Consider the following 14,363-nt stretch of genomic DNA (forward strand, 5'->3'; position numbering starts at 1 on the left):
GCAGTATTGCGGCATCAGTGCGACACAGAACACCGTGAAAAAATAATGAATTTGGGAAGTTTTCATGTAAACCTTTCAAATTTTCAGTTTGAGTCTTCTGCCACACTAACCAAAATACATTAGGAGTATGTTTTATGTTTGTCTTGTGGGACACATAACCTAAGTAAACAATACTGTTAAATAATTAAAGAGAGAACACGACAAACTTTGAATTCTTATTTTGTTTAATTGATCAAATGAGGAGTGCTTAGTTTGATTCACACATTGCCACTCAACAGACAACCTTGTCTCCAGTTTGACATACACATACAGTGATGTATAAAAAGGATGTTTATTTTACAAACTGCCTTTAACCTGAGCATATACTGACTGAGGCCACTTAAAAACAGGATCATTTGACTCTTGGTGGAGATGGGATGGATATCATACGTTTTAGAAAAAAAAAGCAAAGACCATTGTAGCAGACAAGTAATCTGATGTGTAAGGAATGTATCACAAGTTTTGGCAGGAGTTTCATCTACACTTGGACAATTACAAATATGCTTTGGGATTGAGTACAGTGCTTGTAGTCTTTTTACACTGTGCTTAAAGACTATCAGACAAGATGTAGTTGGTTGCCATTGTAATGATGGGGGCTCCTGTTGGGACACCAGGGAAAGGACCACTGGATCCTGCGATGTCAACGTGGGAGTAAGGAAGAGGCGTGCCAGAATCCACACCATGCTGCGTAGAAAATTAAAGGTTAATAGTTGAACTTCTCTCTTATTGAACTCTCCATACTTGTAGATCAATAACACTTCGTTCTGACAATGTGTGAGCACCTTGTCGAGCCCAGAGGCCATGATGAGGAAGGCTGCTGGGGTCTGATGTCCTCGAGGGGTGGCAGAGGAAGGCAGGTTGTTAGACTGCAGAATATCCTCATACTCAGACTTGCCCTTGTGGAACTCATAGTCCTCTCGTCTGATCATGGACACCTCGAACACGTCGCCCAAAACCTCTCCGGCTGCACAAGAGGTCCAAAACCACGTGTTAGTTAGTGACAGTGTTATATTGTTTTAGATCAGTAATTATGTCTAAGTTTTTGTTTCAGTCAAAATATCAAACCCTGCCATTTCACCCGATAAGGAGTGGTTAAATCGAAGAGTAAGATTACAGAGAGAGCGTATGAGATGTTTTCTATATTGTATTTGATTTTTTGTTTAAATTCTGACTTTCAAAAAGGTCAAAATCACTAATAGATGGACATAACAAGATGTTTAATTATGATAAGATATGTCTCCTGACACATGTTCTGTATAATGTTTAACGACACGAAACAGAGAAGCTTTCATGAAAAGAAACAAATGATTGAAAATAACTTTTGGTTCTTGCTGATGAAATGTTTATCTGAATATATCTGATAATCATTGCATGAACTAGTTTAACTATTAAACTCTGGTCTGCCTTTACTAGCTGTTTGGAGCTTATACTGTAGCTGCATCTATCAGTTTTCCTCTGGAAAGCAGTTTGCTCGGTTGTTCAGGAGCTGCTTAAGGAAGTGTTTACAACTCTACTTAATGTAATGAAGGCAAGGAGGTGAAGTGGAAAGATTGGGAAAAACCTGGTGAGTGGACCAGAATCAGAAGAACTTTATTGATCCCACAGGTATGAAAGAATCAATAAGTAGTTAGTGACTAAACTTCAAAATTAAGTTTGAATAAAGAACTATTTAAAACGTTATTTAAGAAATTAAAACTTAGAGAAACTCGCAGACATTAATGAACCACAAAGCCCTGTAATTAACAAGATCATTTATTTTAATCCACTGACAGCTCTAATCAGGAATATTTTTCCTCCACTGATCAAAAAAGAAACTATCATGGTCTAAGTTGATTCATTTCGTTTGCTCACCTTTCTGCCACTGAGCAGCATTGCTGTTGCGATGGGCCGGGCCGTTATCCATGATGATCTACAAAAAGGAAAGTCAAAACTTTAACTTAGTACAAACAATGATTTCTACTGCAGAGGATTGTTTGATTGTAGTGCATAGATATCAACATCCCTCGGGGAGCTGCAGTATTCATTTATACATAATAAATAAACTCAGCATTACTCACAGAGTAATTAGGTCCCATGGCTCTGATGGCGTGACCAGTCAGAGTAGCGATGGTAAACAGCTGAGGAGAAGTCTCCTTTACGGCCTGCAGACACAGATTACATGATCAGAAAATGAAGGGACAGAAGTAAATGATGCACAGCTCAGGACTGAGAAGTACTAGTTGATTATTTTCACCTTCTCCTTCATCTCACAGAGCAGGTCGACCATCACCATACGGCCCTCAGCGTCCGTGTTTCCCACTCTCACTCTGCGACCAGCGCGAGAAACAACGAGCTCATCAGCCACATAGCATTCTGAGAAAAACACACATGCACAAAAATAAACAGCTGCTTAATAAGGGTGTGTTAACATAGATAACATAGAGAAAGATGTAAAAAAAAGAGACTGACCTGCACCAACACTGTTCCTCACCATGGCCATGGAGCCGATAACCTTCAGGTGTTTTGGCTTCAGCTTGGCTACAATCTAGAAGAGGTCGAAGTGGAGGACAGAGGAGTTAGTACTTTCATTTTATATGTAATTATTTGAATGAAAGGGGGGGGGGGGGGGGGGTTGATGACCCTTGTTCTCCCCTGAAGAGTACTCAAGAAGGGATGGAATCTGGTGCATCTGTAGCAAAGGAGGTGTGGACTTGCAGTGAATGCTCCTCTGAGGGTTTATTATTCGGATGCAGAGTCTAAGGGCGCGGTCACACTGCCATCCGTACCGTGCTGTACCCAAGCACGATTGCCCCCCCGCAGCGCCACTCCCCCGCTGGCCGGCATGGCCCGCGGTCACACTACACAGGACTATCCGTGCCTAAGCACGTATACCTCTTGTACATAACGTCTTACAACACATGCACGCTTTATGTTATTATGAAGCGTGCTCAGTTTACAAACAGGCGGACGAGAGAGAGAGAGAGAGAGAGAGAGAGAGAGACACGCAGTCGAGTCCGTGTCTGCACATCAGAGAAAAACACAGAGCATGACAGCTACTTTACTGACTTTGCAGCTCATTTTAATCAGACACAGCAATAAATAAATTAAAAAATAAAATAGACGCGCGGCCGAGTCCACAGGCGAGTCCGCAGCCGCACATCGGAGAACAACACAGAGCACGACAGCTACTTTGTGTCTTATATTGTGTCATTTTAGTCAGATACAGACATGAAACTCTGGATTTCTCCTTAATGAAGGCTGTCAGCGTTGTTTACCCGCGTACATGAAGTGTACCGTGCCGAAGCACACCTCTCCGAACGGTGCCAAAGCCAAGGAAGTGTACCGTGCCTGAGCACGATACGGAGCGGTCACACTGGTCAAACGAACTGGACTTTACCGTTGAAGCGTGCTTGGGCACGGTACGGATGGCCAGTGTGACCGTGCCCTAACTCACCTGGAAGAAGCCAGCGACAGCAGCAGCTCCACACTTGTCCCTGTGCATCCCTGCCATGAATCCACCAGCCTTGATGTCTGCTCCGCCTGTGTCATAGGTGATGCCCTAAAAACATTTAAAATGTTGTCAGTCGAATGCTGGCACCAGAATTTCTCTGACTTATACTTTAACAATAAAACCCAACATTCATTGTTTTTAAATGTCTAAATCAGCCTTTCTAACATAAAAGTAAAGCTATCGTATTTACTACACTGCTAAAAAAAAAAGTTCACATGATGTCTGATGCAGTTTTGCTCTCAAATCTTCTTTTTTTTTTTTAAAGGTACACTTCTGTGGACATGTTCTTATATCTCTTTTAGGGGGTTTAGAGGATACTCATGTTTTATTAATTCAAGAATAGAAGTCTGTGGAGTGTCCTCCCACCTTTCCAACCAGCATGAGCGTCGTTGTGACGGGACCTGCTCCACAGTACTGAAGCTTGATGACTCTGCCCTGGTGACGAGGCACACCTGCATGAAGAGGAATGTTTTCAAAATGTAAAATCGAATAAATAAACAAGCATCTAACAATCCTAAAAGTTAGTGTCTGAAGACATGTCAATAAGGTATGTTCTCATACAGTTGGCACAGCGGTTGACAGCAGCCAGACAGGGATACTCTCTCTCCAGAACTGCCAGGTCGCTCACCACTTCCACCTAGAGGTAAAAAAACACAGTCTCCTGTTTGCAAACTATTGTATTGGACCTTGACTGAAATTGTCCCTCCACATTTCACTGATTCTATCTGCACTCATGCTATTTTATTTCTCACTACCTGCACAGGGCTGTCCTTGAAGAGCTTCTGGACGTAGTCAGCCACACGTGGAGCAGCCATACGCTCAGGATCTGAGCCACCGATGTCACGACATGCCAGTCTGAAGAGGGGGAACAAGACAGCAGGTGAAGGGGTTGAACACAACATGAAAAAAAAAATCTGGGTTGTATCTGTGTTTTTATTTATGTGACCCACCTCCCACTCTCCAGAGCATCAGCCAGCTCCACCAGTCTCTTCCCCTCAGCCTCCTGGGCTGCCCACAGCCCCAGAACACACACCTTCTGGTCGGATGGTTTGACTTTCGCTTCCCTCACTTCCAGGGGCTTAAGGGGATTAGATACATAAAGATACAACTCAGAAAGTGTACAGTTTACACTTTGTTTATAATGCATCTGAAATGACCGCTCATCTTGTGTCATAACTGATTTAACATTTTTGAAATTTGTGGTAAACAACTGCTACCTGAAAAAAGTACCTTTTGTGTTCAAGAGACACATTGTTAAATCAGCTACATGATGTCAGAAAACAGTTCCTGTGCAATAACACTGAAACTCTCAAATCCGTTTTACCCTCAAATTGTTGATTATATCTTTATCGTAGAGCCTGAACAATTAACTGTAGGCCCATATCATCAGCTGATGTTTGCCGGTGACAGATATATTGGGACAGCATTCTTCATACCACACTGATGGTCGAATCCATTCATTTCTATAACCTGATGGGTTTTTTATGTTTCACAATGGATCATCATCTGCACTGTAAAGCTTAAGACCTCAGATATGAACTCTATGATCGAATTAGATTTTTCCTTGTCTACATGTTTGATGCCCTACACCACAGCACACCCCATATACAGTAGAACACATAGATCTGTTAAAAAGGGTAGTAGCAAAGTAGCAGTACACATGACTAGTAAAAAGAGTTAAAGTTAGAGGACTTTAATGTAAGCCTTGCATATAGAGGTGACTCTTCGTACCATGTAGAGAGCCTGAAGGGCTCCCAGCACTGCCACAATGGTACAGTTCTTGTAGTCTTTGTGTGGAGGACAGACCAGCAGGGGGCGCTGCATACCGGCTTTCAAAGCCCTGAAAAGAAAGGTGGATGAACAAAACAGCAAAAAAACAACAACAAACAAAAAAAACCAGAGCTAAACCATCAACTTCAAAGCCAAACACGAGGACCTGACCTTTTGATGCCGTTGAGTGCTGCGTCACTGAAGCATCTGACATCATCGTAATCGCGGTTTACTGGGCCAGTTGAGGCAAACACGAGGCGGTTGCCAGGGAGACCAGGGACCTTCAGGACCACCACCTCCTCCCCCAGACCTCTGTCCACCTAGAGGAGGAGGAGAAGGTTAAGAAAATAACCACAAAGGAAACAACATCACCAGAGCTGTTACAGTACAAACACGGTTGCTAACTGCAGTATAAGTAAGCAAAAAAAGTTGAAAATATTTTTGTATGCAGTTGTTTCTCTTCTGCTAAATGTAAAACACTACCCACATGACCTGCTTCATTATTATCATTGTATTATTATTATTATTATTTAGCATCAATATATATATACATATATACTGTACATTCTATATATTTTTATTATATTATTATATTAGTCTATATTATATTATATAACATTTCATTATATTACACTATATTGTTCATATTGCACTATATTATATTATATTATATAACTGCACTCTGCATTACTGTGGTACAACACTGCCTCTCTTCTCTGCTGTTTACATTACTTGCTGCTATTTATCATACCAAGTCACTTTAATCACTTGTCACTTTATCTTGTCATTCTATGCAAATACTGTCACAATGCTCAATTTCCCCCAGTTAACTTCATCATTCATTGTGTACTGTATATACCCCCTGTTTTTATTTTTATTTTTTATTTATCTTACCTATTCTGTTTAATGTGTATTTTTGAGCTTTCTTGTCTGTGCTGCTGTAACGCCAGAATTTCCCCTCTGGGGATCAATAAATATTATCCTATCCTATGCATCTCAAACTGAAACATTCATGATAGTAAGTATACTCTACTCATGGCACCTCCTGCTCATGTAAACATCTCCCTCAGAGGCACAGATACAAAGGTCACTAGTCTAGAGATTTGGAGAATCATTACTCCGTCTCGTTGCACACCATTTTAGTCTTGGTGTTAAAAGACGTCGTTAAATATTCTTTGCTGAGGTGAATGAAGAGCAGAACTTACGGAGCTGTAGTCCTGCAGTGGTGCTTTCAGACAATCGAGCTCAGAGGGCAGTGAGTCATGGCTCTCGGTCACCAACACGATGCCATCAAAACTGAGAAGAAAGAAAATAAGATGATCTTACACAACAGTCCATAAAGATGCAGAAAAAGAACTTCCCCCGACAGAGAGCGTTTCTCCTCATACTCACTTCTGGTTCTTGAGGTCAGAGGTCCATTCGAGGGGCTGGACGCTGGACAGAAGAAGAAAAAAAAACACAGAAATGAAACAGACCTAATTCCTCTTTTATTAGCACTGTCAGCATTGTCTGACACAGAAAAGCCAATATATCTCAGAGTGTACAAGTAGGTCTTTATATCAGTTTTTATAATGCAGGTTAATGATAACAAAGTGGGTCAAAGTGTTCAAACCTGCAAGACCTTTGAGATCTGCTTCCATTTTACAGTGTTACATGTTGGTTTCCTGTCTCACTGTAGTGATATAAAACGTAATACCTGCTGTAGTGTGCACTTAACAGGAAGCAATCACCAAAAGCAGACAGTGCATGATGTTACAAATCCCAGACAGATTTTAAATGCGTGAGATATTTCTGAGATCAAATGACATTAGCTATGAACACAGAGAAGAGTAAGAATGAAAGTGAAATCTCAGCAACAAAAAAACAAAACAATGGGCCCTTTAAATCGAAACTAAATCCAGATTTAAAAAACACATATTCTGCAACATGAAAGGATCGATTTCATACTTTATGCTGTGAATGATTTATGACCCAATAACGCATTGGACAAACCATCACTGACTAGTAAAATCACTTAATTAAAAAGGGAAGAATGACGGTATTCAAACAAAGCAGTATGAACAAAAGTATCTTATTGAATAAAACCTCTCTGGATATCACCCAATGCTTTTTTTCCCCCCACGCACCAAGTGCACGCGGGGCTGCAGACAGCTGCACGTTAGAAATATTCTCAAAAGGTTGGACAAAAGAAACAGTCGTTAATCTCACCTGGTGCACATTTTGGTCCTCCTCCTCCGTCTGTCTTCAGAGTGAAAAGAGACAGCTGATAGCCGGTGATCCCGGTTCCTTCGCTTCACTTATCTCCCGGTTGATCACATGACCCGTAAAGTGGAAGTCGTGCTGCCTTTGTGGGCTTCCCGTGGCTCGTAATTTACGACTATCCGACTTATTTATGCTTCTTTGTTCTATCACAATAGCTTTTTTTTGTCCTCTAAAGCGACCCTTTGCGATGTTAAGTGGTAATTATTCATGCTACAAACGTTGCAGTATGAATCTAGTTTTTAAAAAGAGAAATTTGCGATTTAGGTCGACAGTTGTGTGAATTTAGTTAAAATGTCAAAGTTTCTACTGCACGTAAAGGCACATTCCTATTTTCAGTTGGGATATGTAGTTTTTAGAGGTGATAAAAAATGGCGAAATCTTCATCAAGACGAGTGTAAAACTTAATATTTACAGTCTATGGTGTAGGAACAGCAAAAGGATGTTTGAATTTTAAATGATACCATAACACTCCTGTCTGTGTCCAGTCGTTTGCTTAATTTGAACAGTTTACCTCCTTTATGACAGGACTAGCCTCAGTCTAGAACTACAGATTCTGACCGGAAGAAGTGTTTTCTGTGCATGACAGAAGCCGTGAGTATATTAACCAAAGGCGGTACAAAGGGCAAGAAAGACCCAGACAGCTGAGTATTGAGGTTACTGCTCTGTAAAATGACCTTTTAGTTTCAGGTAAATGTTGAACTGCACAGCTACAGCTCGCGCTGCAGGTAGGCAGAAGTTATCAACTACTGCAGCTGTCCTCTTGCTTCTCTTTCCCTGATTATAATTTACAGCTCTGTAATCAAGTGATAGTAGAATAGATAATGATGAATGCAGCCTTCTCCAGATAAATTAGTTTGAGTGCAATTTACATGTTTCTCTGTTGTTCCCACTGTACCTGTGGTTGCATAATTATGGAAGTTTGACCCTCATTTACTCAAAGTTAGGAGAGTTGCCAAACTAGTTGTTAAACTAAAAAATATTATTTTAATTATGGGAACATGCTAGACTTAAGTTTTACACATTTGTTTTTGCAAGATGTGCAAGTGTGAAGTTACCTCTTTGCTAAGAAAGACATGTGCAGGTCCTGACTATAAAGGACTAATGCCCAAATTATAAACCAATAAATGTGTGAACTGCACCACAATCACTGATATTTGGTTAGTATTGATGAAACAAATTTGCCAACATTTCCCTTGATACACTATCGATTATGTTAGGATTGGCTTCTTTGCTCTGTTTGTATTTTTTACCATTTTGAACTAAAAACTCTTAACAGGCTATTAAATTTGTGTTTAAGCGCCAGTCAGTTTTGATGTTGTTTCTCAAAATGTGAGGAAAGGGTCAAGGTGGGGTACATTAAAAAAAACAGTATTGTCATCTATTGTCGTTCCTCGTCTCCACATATTTCACTGCCCTTCTTCTTCTTCTTCTCCGCAACAGATGAGACTTCTTCTCCTTCGATCCTTTTCTACTGTTAGGACTTTATTCCGTCAGAGGCCACCAGTCAACCCGCAGAGGCAGCGAGGCGTAAGTGGTTTAGCAATGCGTCTGGTGCAGTTCCAAAGACATGGTGATGCAGGAAACATCAGGGTGGGGGTGGAGCTCGGTGAGGGGCTTGGCGTGGTGGATCTGAAGGCGTTCGACCCCTCAATGCCCTCAACGATGAGAGCGCTGCTGGAGCTGGGAGACGAGGGTCTGCAGTGTGCACAGAGGTATACACACACGTAGTCATGACTGGATATCTCCTGTCTTCCTAAATGATCTTCATCTGTTTTTATCGTCTTCATAAATCACTCAGTGAATCCCTTCTTTCTAACCCAAGTTGTCATGTTTTTCTCCTCCTCCTCCTCCTCTTCCTCAGGGCCTTGTCGTCCGGTCAGTGTGTGGTGGAGCGATCAGACGTCCAGCTGCTGTCTCCTGTGTTGGCTCCAGAGAAGGTGGTGTGTGTGGGTATGAACTACAGAGACCACTGTCTGGAGCAAAACGCCCCCATCCCCAAAGAGCCGATCATCTTCAGCAAATTCCCCAGCGCCATCACTGGGCCGTATGACGACATTCTGCTGCCCTCAGAGAGCCAGGTGAGAACGAAGACGCTAACTTTATTTATATAACTTTACTAGTGAAAAATAAAAGAGGTGACTTATATGTAGAAATAAAGGGTGAAAGAGGGAGATTTAAAACACTGTGAGAGATTCTTTGTAGGAAGAATTGATGCTTGTCCCACTAGTCAAATGACTCATCATGGTTTTAGAATGTATGGCATCTATGACAGGTGTGAATTATACCAATCATAATTAACAGGTGTCAGGTAGGCTTACATCAGTGTACTGTGCGATCTATGAGGGTCCAACGTTCTGGACTAGATGCAGACAGAACACAAAAAAGACGGTTAATCAGGATGCGATGGAATAAAAGCAGAGATAATTGTTCAGATCTAAAAGTTGAAGTCTCTTGTTTTCAGTCTTCATTAGTGAAAAAGAAAACTTTACACTGAGCTGAAATGTTTAGGCCAAGACCAAAGGAAAATGGGTTAACTCTGGGATTTTAACTTGAACCAGCAGATTTGCTAAATTTGAGAAATGTGGACGGCAGTTTGTAAGATAATGTAAAGACTGTGTGTAGATTATTACATTTAGAGATAAAATCAAATTAAATGTTGTAAATTTCCTGATTGAAAACTAATAAATAGAAGTTTTACACTAGATGAGTGTCATGTCACCTCTCGAGTTCTTTTTTTGACAAAACAGTTAAGATGTAAAATATATTCTTACTAACACAACATTTAATATGAAATAAAAATGTATGTTTCACTTGTCTTCCATTTTCAGATCAAACATGTCTGTCTGTTTTCCAAACCGCCTACTATACCAGTAGTATGTACTGATTTGACCAAAATGCCTCATGCGAACAAATGCTAGATGCCACAAATAGCCGGATGTAGTACCGATTCATGAAATATCTAGAGCATGCATCAGACCGGTCTCCATCGCGTATGTTTCCAACAATGCAAAGCGCCATGTCAGAGATCAACATCAGGGACAGCAACGGCCATCGTAATGGGAAATAATCAAAATCAGACCAAACCACACAAACATACCATCAATTGTCTTTGTGGAATCAACATGAATCACTTGTAAGTGGGTGCTACACCCTTAACTTGCGTTTGCTGTCAGTTAGGCTGTTGTTTACTCCCTCATTCAAAGACCGAAAACCAGCTCAGACGAGTCTGGCATACTGCAAAATAATACATACTACAAACTGCGTTCAATAGTAGTATGTCGATTTTTCGAAGCATTATGTGTTAGTTTGAAGGCACCATCATACTTCAAAAAAAGTCAATTAATTCCATCTTCAATTTCATCACATCCAACACTTATGACTTGTTTTCACCGTCAACTAAAAAACATGTGTGGTCAGTGCATTTATGTCCTTTGTGCAATAAAGAGCATTAGTACTAAAACATGACACCTTACTTTGCCACCCTATAAAAACTTTATGAATCAGTAAGAGTTTGTATTTGGACACTGCTGTCGTACCTCTTGACGATCTCCTCTTCATTTTTTTATTTTGCGTGTCTGCAGGAGGTGGACTGGGAGGTGGAACTGGCCTTTGTGATTGGACGAAGAGGAAAACACATCAAGGTGAGCATTACATTAGATCTGATGGCCATGACACTTTAGTCCTCTTCTGTGACACCACCATGTCTACGCCTCTGGTGGTTCAGGAGGAAGACGCTCTCTCCTATGTGGCGGGGTTCACTGTGGCCAATGACGTCAGTGCGCGGGACTGGCAGATGAAACGCAACGGGAAGCAGTGGCTGCTGGGGAAGACGTTCGACAGCTTCTGTCCTCTTGGCCCTGCATTAGTGACCACTGACGCTGTGAAAGGTCAGAGGGGAAAATACAAATCAAAGCAGCAAATAAAAGCAGAAATAAAAAATAAAAATCTATTAGATAAACTGTAGGTTAAAACATTTAGTTAACTTGTTTTTTTCTCAGCAGTGTAATAATGATAAATAAGTCAAAACAAATACCTTTGGTTAAATGCATTGCTGATTCATGTGGGTGTGATACCTTTCCCGTGTCACGGCGGTATTGATCCAATGTTTGGAAGACTCAAGATTAACAGGACTGTGTAGAGACAGGCTACTTTATGTTAGACAGATTACACACATGGCTTGATGATAGAACTATGATACTATACAATCAGTTCTGCATGAATAATCCTAACACTGTTAAATTAAAAAAATATATACACAACGATGACAAAAATGTAAACTTTATTTATTTAAAATGGTTACTAAGGTAAAAATTGAATATTTGCTACAACAGTATCATCAAACTTTATGAAAGACCTTTGAAATTAAATTAATGATTTAAAATCTCACACCAGCAATTGCATCAGTGTCATATGTAGTTTAAAGATGTTTACATCCTGATAGTCAACAATCACTAAAATGATCTTATCTCAACAGGCAAGAAAACACATTAATATATACTATAACATGTATATATATATATATATATATATATATATATATATATTTTATATCTAAGTATGAGTCAATGACAGAATTATCAACAGTGCTGTTGTGTGTTTCACTCCAGATCCTCACAACCTGGGCGTCCGCTGTCTGGTTAACGGAGACACTGTCCAGAGCAGCAACACGGACCAGATGATCTTCAAAACGGAGGCGCTGGTCGCCTGGGTTTCAAAGCAAGTCCACTCAGTGCACAGATTCTGCTCACATGGATGGTGTCTTTACTTCACAAAGACAGTTTTCTCTCATTATGTGTAGAGGACGTGTACATTTTTCTGCTTCATTTGCTCTCAAGTTCCCATTTAAGAAATGACGCAAATCAAATTGTGTCAAACAGAGTCTTCAAAAGGAGCACTGTGGAAGAAAATGACCACTTGGGCGATATTACACGCCTCAGCAAAAACTTAACCAGCACTCCAGGGGCTGGAACTCTTACCCTGAAGTACCCGGATCTACTGCAGCTCCCTCTGATCTTATCTGAAATTGTCGGACATTAAATCATCTTATCCCCTCATCTAGTTATGACAATTATCTTACATAACCATCACTTTCACAGTCATTAATATGAAGTGCTGATCATTATGTTATTGCTGAAGGGCACATGCTGTTTCCTGCTCCTAAACCTGTGTTTGATTCCTGTCAGGTTTGTGACATTGACTCCAGGTGATGTGTTTCTGACCGGGACGCCCCCGGGCGTGGGCGTGTTCAGAAAGCCACCGGTCTTCCTCAAGGTAACTTCAGCCATGAAACTAAGACAGAAGAACGAGTGTGCCCGAGTTCTTACGTCTGTAGTTGTAAAATCAACACTTTACTTTAGCTACAAAATGTAATCTAAGGATTGTATGTCTCCGTTTTAGGACTATTTATAGTATGTTTTTAGAAAGCAGGAAATAGGTTCACTTCAATAGAAGTTAAGATATTTAGTGTCTATACTACTTTTTAAACTTCTATAAGATATTGTATTTTAATTAATGCTTTGACGTTGTCTTACAGAAGGGAGATGTTGTGGAGTGCCAAATAGACCGGATAGGATCCATCATCAACAAAGTGGTCTAAACTCTGCTGCTGCTGAAAAACACCAACAGACCGTTCAGGATTAATCAAACTGCACCACTGATCGACTGCTGCTTCACACCGCTGCCCAGATGATTCGTCTCTTGTTTCCTGACAGAATTTGTGAAAACCAGCGGCAAATGTATTAAAATATTTGATCCGTGACAAAAGTTTTCTTAATGACAATCAGGGCGTAGAAAACATGGTGGAAGTACTCCATAAAACAGTGTAATTGTGTGACTCAATGTGTTGTTTGTGCTGCTCAGCCCTGTTTACTGAGTCATCGCCAGATTTAAAAATACACCCTGATCAGAAGCCACCTACTCATGCCATACAGCAGGGTGCTGTGAAGCCCCTAACCCTTTTTTTACATGTACTAAATAAAAATGTTTAAGATTCTCAGATTAATGCTCTACCAGTTCAGATGATTTAAACTGCCACCTCTCATCAGAAAATGAGTAGATCCCCGGCGATAATAAGAATTCATTAAATAGAAAATGTGGCGTCATCAGAATTGGTCTCTTTTTTGTCCTGGGAGAAAATTCTGCTTTATTAATTGGATTTTGGCTTGATTCATGTGAGCTGTTTGCGTCATTTGCGTCCCTGTGAAGGTGGGGAATCTTTCAACTGAGAGAGACGGCTTTTATAAAACTGCAGAACCAAACGGAGCCTTTTCCATTCTGCAGTAGGAGGATGATGTGAATTATGGTTTGACCATTGAGCAATTTAATGTGTGAAACAATTAGATTGAACATGGCATTGCTTGACGTGATTTTTTTTCACAGAATAGAGCAGAATAAATGTCTAAGGTCAATCGGGTACTTTATATTCAAAGGAATTCTTTGAATAAGTTAATTTGAATCACAAAATGAAATCACTTCGCCCCCCACAAGCAGATTTAATTTTACCCTTTAAGAGAAAAAAAGATAATTTTTGCATATTTTGGAAACAAACACAACACTAAACCTTTCAGATAGGATGCACACTGCGTCCTATCTGAAAGGCCCTTAACCCTTTAAGATGAACACAATGCAGTCTAATACAACTGTTCTGAGGTATTCCTTCATGAATGAGGGTTGTAATGTGCACTTATGTTGAAACGTATTTAAGAAGTGTTGATTCAATGGAGGTTATTGTTTATGGTGCTGCTGGAGTGTGCTGTGTTAAAATGAGAAATGGTGTTCCGAAATATTTAGTCTACCCTCATAT

At 40.4% G+C, this 14,363-nt stretch overlaps 2 protein-coding genes across 3 annotated transcripts in view; one reads left to right on the forward strand and one right to left on the reverse strand.

Moving 5' to 3' along the window:
• fahd2a (fumarylacetoacetate hydrolase domain containing 2A) overlaps positions 1 to 13,662 on the forward strand; it is an 84,485-nt gene extending 70,823 nt beyond the window's left edge. The window contains exons 2-9 of one of the 2 annotated variants that reach the window (XM_061038624.1): positions 8,215 to 8,286; positions 9,002 to 9,273; positions 9,423 to 9,639; positions 11,143 to 11,202; positions 11,286 to 11,448; positions 12,169 to 12,277; positions 12,745 to 12,832; positions 13,095 to 13,662. In XM_061038624.1, the coding sequence (XP_060894607.1) occupies positions 9,002 to 9,273; positions 9,423 to 9,639; positions 11,143 to 11,202; positions 11,286 to 11,448; positions 12,169 to 12,277; positions 12,745 to 12,832; positions 13,095 to 13,157 (972 nt within the window). In that variant the 5' untranslated portion in view covers positions 8,215 to 8,286 and the 3' untranslated portion in view covers positions 13,158 to 13,662. Of the gene's footprint in view, positions 1 to 7,921; positions 8,153 to 8,214; positions 8,287 to 9,001; positions 9,274 to 9,422; positions 9,640 to 11,142; positions 11,203 to 11,285; positions 11,449 to 12,168; positions 12,278 to 12,744; positions 12,833 to 13,094 lie in introns of those variants that run through there. The other variant, XM_061038623.1, reaches the window with a different exon arrangement.
• On the reverse strand, positions 204 to 7,582 carry zgc:152830 (uncharacterized protein LOC767682 homolog). The gene is made up of 16 exons (XM_061038620.1): positions 7,508 to 7,582; positions 6,692 to 6,733; positions 6,505 to 6,595; positions 5,471 to 5,619; positions 5,261 to 5,369; positions 4,480 to 4,607; positions 4,285 to 4,384; positions 4,091 to 4,166; positions 3,896 to 3,981; positions 3,473 to 3,577; positions 2,488 to 2,563; positions 2,273 to 2,391; positions 2,097 to 2,180; positions 1,891 to 1,948; positions 822 to 1,003; positions 204 to 723 (listed from the first exon to the last, which is right to left on the reverse strand). The coding sequence occupies exons 1-16, from the start codon at positions 7,516 to 7,518 to the stop codon at positions 586 to 588; spliced, it is 1,554 nt and encodes a 517-aa protein (XP_060894603.1). The 5' UTR covers positions 7,519 to 7,582; the 3' UTR covers positions 204 to 585.
• Positions 13,663 to 14,363: the final 701 nt, after the last annotated feature.

This window comes from Labrus mixtus, chromosome 5 (genome assembly GCF_963584025.1).
Source record: "Labrus mixtus chromosome 5, fLabMix1.1, whole genome shotgun sequence".
In the NCBI taxonomy this organism is placed as follows: Eukaryota; Metazoa; Chordata; class Actinopteri; order Labriformes; family Labridae; genus Labrus; species Labrus mixtus.